Source organism: Oncorhynchus mykiss, chromosome 5 (genome assembly GCF_013265735.2).
Source record: "Oncorhynchus mykiss isolate Arlee chromosome 5, USDA_OmykA_1.1, whole genome shotgun sequence".
NCBI lineage: Eukaryota > Metazoa > Chordata > Actinopteri > Salmoniformes > Salmonidae > Oncorhynchus > Oncorhynchus mykiss.
In genome coordinates, this window is record NC_048569.1 from 62,065,383 (window position 1) to 62,074,135 (window position 8,753).

The window sequence follows — 8,753 nt, forward strand, 5'->3', positions numbered from 1 at the left end:
ATGTCCCGTTGGTTCCAGACTTGGTGCTTCGGTACCGCTTGCCATGCGGTAACAAAGAAAACAGTCTATGAATTGGGTGGCTGGAGTTTTAGAAAAGGTTTAGGGCCTTCCTCTGACACTGCCTGATATAGAGGTCCTGGTGTACTGGGCCGTATGCACTACCGTCTGTAGCGCCTTGTGGTCGGATGCCAAGAAGTTGCGGGGATGCAGCCAGTCAAGATGCTCTCAATGCTGTGGAACTTTTTGAGGATCTGAGGGCCAATGCCCCAAAACAATTTTTTTCGGAGAGGGAAGAGGCGTTGTCGTGCCCTCTTCACGTCTGTGTTGCTGTGTGTGGACCATGTAAGAACTTAATGATGTGGACACAGAGGAAATTGAAGCTCTCGACCGGCTCCACTACAGCCCCGTCGATATGAACGGGAGCGGGCTCAGCCCTCCGTTTCCTGTAGTCCACAATCAGCTCCTTCGTCTTGCTGATATTGAGGGAGAGGTTGTTGTCCTGGCATCACACTGCCAGGTCTCTGACCTCCTCGCTATAGGCTGTCTCATCGTCTTCGGTGATCAACCACCGTCGTGTCGTCGGCACACAGATCCATGTGTTTCTGGGTGTAGCCCTCTTTATAACATGATCATACTACAGAGATAATGCCACATCCACAACTCTACAGTGGGTCAGGAATGAATCCCCTGCCTACCACATATGTGATTTCAATAAGAAATCAAGGAATGTCCGTTTTTTGGTCCTCATTTTAGTGTTGTTGTTTTGTTTTCTTCTTAATAAACATGTAATTTGCAACATGATTTATGGACTTTTTACGACTGTAACTACTTCCCCCCGCTTTCTACCTCAATGGCCAATGGCTAAACCAGGCGGAGCTCAACCCCCGCGGTTCCAATAAAACTGACAGACTGACGGTAAAGGCCTCTCCTGCTGGGCTGCCTCTTTGTCCAGCTCCTCTCTGCCTCCTCCTGTGATTCCCATTACGCCATCGCACAGCTCCCAGAGCCCATTCACTTCTCCCTGCCACTTTTCTCCTCACAAAATTCACTGTTGCACATTATTCCAAACAATTAAAATAAAAAGCTTGTGGCTCAGGTATGAAAGGGAGTATTATTCAGTCTAGACTCTGGAAGGTATGTAATAGACATACCTGGGGCTATGCGGTCAGTTTATTTGCATACCAGAAACAAATGGGTACCCTTTTCAGCCAAGGGAAATAGGTTGTTACCAAATCACATTTTTTTTATGCATTTCTGGTTGGTAGGTTTTATACATCCCATAAAGGTATCTGGAACAACTTAACAGGAGGGTCACTTAGGGAGAAAGGAGGTTCATGTGGTTTGAAAGTATCAGAAAACAGAACTTTGGTTTAGATTTGCATGGCAACCAGAAGCAGCTTCAGCATCCCTGTGTGTGGGTGTGAGAGACAGTACAATAATAGATATGTTCACATGGGTCACAGGGAGAAGAGGAGCCAACTGTTTCATTGCTTTTCTGGCAAATAGTAATACTAGTAATACCCTGCTATTATTATGTTATGAACTAAAATCAACTGAAGCAATTGGAAACAAATTGCACCATGCCAATGGGGAAAATGCAAAATGTGTAAGATTAATGGACATTCCTAAAAGTGATCTAGACTTAAATCCTTGAGGCAGCTCTGATACTTGTGTGACAGTCCGTGGTCCAATCATTGACCCTGAAGTTTAATTCCAATCTAAAATAATTTTCCCACTTGAATAAATGGAACATCCTTCAAATGTTATTTTCAAAGAGAATAACGATGTTGGGCGCTGGTATTTTACGACCGAGGGTACCCATACCTTTCAAGTCAGCTTCTCCTTTACTTTTCCCAAGATACATAATTAACTGCGTTTGATTTATGCCATCCATTAATATTTCTAATAGTGGTATCATTTTATTTGGATTTCTGGTTGGAAGTAGAATGACTGACCGTGATGCTCACTGTTGTCTGTGCATGTTAATATAATATACTGTAAGAGAGTCACTTGATCCTCTTGATTTCTTCCCAAAGGACTCTAATGCCTTCTTCATACCAGACAAATGACCCAGATCAGAAAGCACTTGGTATAAGTAACCCTTATATCAAACCAATCCTATTTCAATACACTCTCTTTTGACTGGGGTTACGTTGAAATAGCGTTACCTCTGGAGCCCGATGGCAGACAAAGAGGCTCTTACAAGAGCCATGACTTTGAACAGGGAATGGGAATCTTCAAAGCTGTCTGCTGCTTCTACCTCAGAGACATTGAATGGTAAATTATGACGGATGTATTTGGATCACAGTCGGCCAAATGGCCTGATTTATGCTAAAGGATGCACCAGTAGACTCAATTATAAGTCAGCCTTGGGTCACACACTAGAAGTGGCTTTTCACATCGTATAAACCTATCAAAACATAAATCATCATCATAGGATATGTGTTCAATGTCACCCACAAGGGTCTTCTCTCGTTACAGCAGACAATAGTTCTCAAAAATAATCCATGTGTCTGTGTTCTTTCCTTTCAGCCCCATGATATTCCCGAAAGACCCCTATAGTCCACAACAACTAGCTATAGTATCACCATTTCAAATATTTATGTCTTGCTTGTAGTGGTTCAGAGGCAGTAGGCTACATGCACAACCAATGTTAAATGAAAGATGCACACAACAGGAAAAATGACAGGCACACAACATAAAAGGGTTTAAGCTCTGTCATTCATCACTCTCAGTGTCAATCGCTCATAATATATGCATAGATGATTAGTTCCTGGTCTGTCTCCCCCAAGGCCTATTTAAAGTTGGAGTGTAGTAAGAGACTGAAGGACATTTCTCACAGGTCTCCAACCACATCAATTGCTCAACTGAACTCCATTCACTATGGGCATTCCACTGAACCTGGGTACTCTGGTCCTAATGCTCATTTTCTACAGCGAAGGTAAAGAAAGCAAATACCTAGACTTTAAATGTATGTATTGATTCAGGCTCTTGATGTACTTTTGCAGTCTACTACTACCAATCCAAACTTGTACTGAAGGGAATTCAAGGAATGTACAGTAAGAAAATGTGTTTGAAAAGTGTTGATAAAAGACAGCTGACTCGCTCGCCTCCATATGTATTTGGACAGAAAGTCAAAATGTTAAATATGGTTCTATACTCCAGCGTTTTGGATTTGAGACAAAATGTTTGGTATGAGGTGAAAGTACAGAATGTCATATTTTAAATAAGGATATTTTCTAACATATCTGTTTTACCATTTAGAAAATAAATGCATGTATCTACAGTTGAGGTTGGAAGTTTACATACACTTAGGTTGGAGTCATTAAAACTTGTTTTACAACAACTCCACAAATGTCTTGTTAACAAACTATAGTTTTGACAAGTAGGTTAGGACATCTACTTTGTGCATGACACAAGCAATTTTTCCAACAATTGTTTACAGACAGATTATTTCACTTATAATTCACTGTATTACAATTCCAGTGGTTCATAAGTTTGCATACACTAAGTAGACTGTGCCTTTAAACAGCTTGGAAAATTCCAGAAAATGATGTCATGGCTTTAGAAGCTTCTGATAGGCTAATTGACATAATTTGAGTAAATTGGAGGTGTACCTGTGGATGTATTTCAAGACCTATCTTCAAACTCAATGCTTCTTTGCTTTTCATTATGGGAAAATCAAAATAAATCAGCCAAGACCTCAGAAAAAAATGGTAGACCTCCGCAAGTGCAAAGTGCAAATCAATCTCAGAACAACAGCAAAGGACCTTCTGAAGATGCTGGAGGAAACAGGTACAAAAGTATCCTTATCCACAGCAAAATGAGTCCTATATCCACATAACCTGAAAGGCCGCTCAGCCAGGAAGAAGCCACTGCTCCAAAACGGCCATAAAAAAGCCAGACTACGGTTTGCAACTGCACATGGGGACAAAGATCGTACTTTTTGGAGAAATGTCCTCTGGTCTGATGAAACAAAAATAGAACTGTTTGGCCATAATGACCATCGTTATGTTTGTAGGAAAAAGGGGGAGGCTTGCAATCCGAAGAACACCATCGCAACCGTGACACATGGGGGTGACAACATCATGTTGTGGGGGTGCTTTGCTGCAGGAGGGACTGGTGCACTTCACAAAATAGATGGCATCATGAGGACGGAAATTGTGGATATATTGAAGCAACATATCAAGACATCAGTCAGGAAGTTAAAGCTAGGTCGCAAATGGGTCTTCCAAATGGACAATGACCCCAAGCATATTTCCAAAGATGTGGCAAAATGGCTTAAGGACAACAAAGTCAAGGTATTGGAGTGGCCATCACAAAGCCCTGACCTCAATCCTATAGATAATGTGTGGGCAGATCTGAAAAAGCGTGTGCGAGCAAGGAGGCCTACAAACCTGACTCAGTTACACCAGCTCTGTCAGGAGGAATGGGTCAAATGTCACCCAACTTATTGTGGGAAGCTTGGGGAAGGCTACCCAAAAAGTTTGACCCAAGTTAAACAATTTAAAGGCAATGCTACCAAATGCTAATTGAGTGTATGTAAACTTCTGACCCACTGAGAATGTGATGAAAGAAATAAAAGCTGAAAGAAATCATTTTCTCTACTATTATTTGGACATTTCACATTCTTAAAATAAAGTGGTGATCCTAACTGACCTAAGACAGGGATTTTTTTACTAGGATTAAATGTCAGGAATTGTGAAACTGAGTTTAAATGTATTTGGCTAAGGTGTATGTAAACCTTTGACTGTATCTAGTACCCCCATCAGTATTTGGACAAATTCACTTATAGTGTATTAAGTAGTTAAAAGTTTGGTAGGTCCCATATTCCTTGCACACAATGACTACATCAAGCTTTTGGCTTTACAACCTTTTTGGATGCTTTTACAGCTTTTACAGTTTTGGTTGTGTTTCGGATTATGTTTTGCTCAACAGGAAGTGAATGGTTAGTAATGTATAGAGTCATTTTGGAGTCACTTTTATTTGAAGTTAGAATAGTTTCTGAACACATCTACATTTATGTAGATGCTACCATGATTATGAGTAATCACAAATTAATTGTGAATGATAAAAAGTTAGAAAGTTACAGAGGGACAAAGATCATGGGGGACTAGATATATAAAGTTCTTTCATTTCTAAATGGTAAAACAGATATGTCTGAAAATACCCTCGAATAAAAGGTGACATTCTGGGCAGTCTCCTCATGTGAAACATTCTATCTTAAATCCAAAATGCTGGAGTATTAGAGCCAAATTTGAAATGTTAGCTTCAATGTCCAATTAGATATGGAGGGGGGTGTACATCAAGTATTGCATAACCTTTATGAGGGTAAGATGAAAAATGCACATCCATCGTTAAATATTGTGGGTCCTGATTTTTGGTGCTGTCACAGTGCATGCAGGGCGCATCTATGGGGGCAAGGAGGCCGTGCCTTACAGTAGACCCTACATGGTCCTCCTGGAGAGGGCTACCACCAACATCCTGAAGCCCAAAAACTGTGCTGGCTTTCTAGTGAGAGAGGACTTTGTGATGACTGCTGCCCACTGCAATGGGAGGTCAGTAATGTCCGCTTATCTAGTGAGAGAATACCAGGGGCAAACATATGGGAAGATATAAGCCATTGTCTGCCCTATAAATCATGCAACTGTTTCTCTTTCCTACCTTATATATGCAGGGAATTAGATTTCAGCCAAAACAAGTGCAAAATTATTGCTAGTCAAACACGGATATTTATTGCAATCCCACCTATTAAAAGGGCATTTTAATAGGCCACCATTTCAATGTCTCTAGGTTTTTCACACCTGAATATTTTTTACTGTTTTTAGGCTAGGGCTATCCTACGCTACCCCATGTTTCACACAGCTCTTCCTAATTTTGCATTTACACATTTTGACATCATGCATTTCTAACGTCCCCTTTGGAGAATTTAGATGTGAAACACAGCTTAGCCCAGGGCTAAGAGCTCCAATAGCCAAACAAAGGTCCAGTATGAAAAACCTACCAATACATTGGATCACGCACCATTAAGATGTATTGCAGACTGTTGAAATGTCAAGCCACATGCTAAACAAAGGGGAGTGCAAGAATATACTGTAGATTGACATGACATAGATTAACATTATGTTTTCAATCAGCCTCTGTGATTAACCCACTACTGCCTGCTGCAGATATGTGTAAGACCACAGTATATTGTATTACATTGTGTCTGTGTATGTTACAGATCCATTAAGGTCAAGCTGGGAGTCCACAACGTGCAACAGGAAAGCGCTCAGGAAATGTTTGTGAAACAGGCATTTCCACATCCACATTATGATAATGAAGAACATGATAATGATATCATGCTACTCAAGGTAAATCTCCTAGCTAGGACCTAAAGTTACACATACTGTTTTTATGTTTAATTGTGCAATGCATGTTGATGTGACTACAATGTCAAAGTATGCAATCTCTTTGTATCAGACATGTCACAACAAATAATAATTATTAGTTTACCACTATTAAGGTAGGTTATAGAACATCTAAGGTTGTAAGTTGTAACATTTGACATCCCCGCTCTTTCTGCCTCCCAGCTGGAGAAGAATGTGCTTGTCACCAACCGTGTGAGACCCATTGGCCTCCCGCAGACAGAAGATGAGGAGGTGCCCAAGGACTGTCTGGTGTCAGGCTGGGGCTTCAATATCAGGGGAGTAAACAAAGGATCCTCTGTGCTACTGGACCTCAACGTGACACTGGTTGCGCGTCAAGTATGCTCAGACAACCATGCGTTCTGCTCTGCAGGACTAAATGGACCTGCTCAGGTAAGTGGCGTCTTAAAGTATGTCATTTTGCAGGGGAAAGAACATGGGAGTAAAGAAAGAAAACAATACTTTCACCTTGATGGATGGCATGAATCATTCCAAGTGAAATGTGCCTGTTCATTTGGTCAGTATCGTGGTCACCATGTGTTATTTCCAGGGAGACTCCGGAAGTCCATTGGTCTGTAACGGTGTGGCCTATGGGGTGGTGTCCTGCTCTATAGACCAACTCTACATTTACACGCGCATCCCTGACTACCTGGACTGGATCACCAACACCATGAATAATTGATACGACACTGACCAGAAACCTATACAGTTTGTTCATTTGTTCACCCAAGTCCCTAGAAGCATGATTATGATACTGCAGAATCTGAATGTGTTTATGATGCTTTCTGATTGATTTAACGGTGCTGGTTAATGTCTGTGTGCCTTCATGCAGTAAGCCAAAGATTGTTAGTATAACCTCCTTGTTCTGTGTTGAAGCCTCTGAATTTCCATCTGTCAAACAATGCTTTCAAGTCCTGTTCTGTGCTGCAGCTGTTTTAAATCTTAAATTGTGAATCGTGGGATTAAATAAGTAGAGAGTTGATGTTATTGAACACATTTATTTTGTGAATATCAATATGAGCAAACTGAGAAGAGGTGCTTTGAACAAGTTGTCCCTTAAACAGTGAGGCAATCACACAATGCTTACTGCATTTTGGAGTAGGCTATATTGAAAATATATGAGCAGTAAAAGACATTGAGCATACCAAAAATCTTAACAAGACTGCCCCCTTGTGCACATCTGAATAACATACAGTCCATGTAAAATACATTAAAGGCCCAGTGCAGTCCAAAACGTGATTTATTGTGTTTTATATCTATTTCCACACTATGAGATTGGAATAATACTGTGAAATTGTGAAAATTATGATAATGCCCTTTTAGTGTGAGAGCTGTTTGAAAAGGCTGCCTGAAATTTCAGCCTGCCTGGTGACATCAGTTAGTTAATAGACCCATAAGAAAGAGTTCCAAACCTCTCTGCCAATAACAGTTCGTTTTCAGTTTTCCCCTCCCCACTCAGACTCCCAGACAGTCCTAGTAAAATTCTTGCTTGAGAAACTGTTATTTGCTAAGATGCTATTTTTGTTATTTTTTGACAATTTTCATTGAAAACAGGTACTTAAAGGGTATCCACCCCAAACCACAAATGCCCATGATTAACAGTGTTAAATAACACTAATATGTGAAAACAATATTTTTGGTGAACAAATGTTTCGTTTTCTCATTATAATAAGCTTGGTAGCAACATGAGAAAATCGGTGTTGAAATCTGTTGAAGCTAAAAAATTGACTACAAAACCCACAATGCAATACTCTCTCTGGGCTGTCTAGGTAGCTAAGCTAGCAAACGTATAATACCAAAGTCAATATCAGCATGTGAATTAACTAGCTAGCTGTAAAATCGCTTAAACTGCACTATCAATTTAGGAGTCTATTTCACCGAATTCAACCTGCAATTATCTCTGACTAGAGCACTGAGGCACAATAAAAATGGACCAGAGCAAGGGCAGATGACGTTGCTATGGCAACAATTGCCTTTCCCATGTTTCCCACAGACACACAAGGCGCATTGCGAGAAGGAAAAACTGAGTTTAATAATTGATTGAGCACATCTAAGCGAAATATACACTTTGTCATAATGATATAAACGGATGGATGTGTTATAGACACATATGCCAATGCCATATATTGGCTGATTTGGCGATCTGGAGTGCAGGTAATTGTTTTAAAAGCTTTATGAAATGTGATAGCATGTTATCCTCTATTTCCAGTGAAGAGAACCATGTATCTATGACGCATTCCTACAAGATTTCCTGATTTCAGTTTTTTTTTTAAATGTGTACTTTTTTGCATTTGTTAATATATATATTTAGATGTTTTATTTATTTTTTACATTTTGAACACATAA

General features: G+C 40.1%; 1 protein-coding gene across 1 annotated transcript; it reads left to right on the forward strand.

The window, feature by feature from the left end:
• Nucleotides 1-2,815: 2,815 nt before the first annotated feature.
• si:ch211-212d10.1 (granzyme-like protein 2) lies at nt 2,816-7,387 on the forward strand. Its single transcript, XM_021603742.2, has 5 exons — nt 2,816-2,941; nt 5,396-5,558; nt 6,224-6,353; nt 6,573-6,800; nt 6,958-7,387. The coding sequence occupies exons 1-5, from the start codon at nt 2,884-2,886 to the stop codon at nt 7,087-7,089; spliced, it is 711 nt and encodes a 236-aa protein (XP_021459417.2). The 5' UTR covers nt 2,816-2,883; the 3' UTR covers nt 7,090-7,387.
• The last annotated feature ends 1,366 nt before the right edge of the window (nt 7,388-8,753 follow it).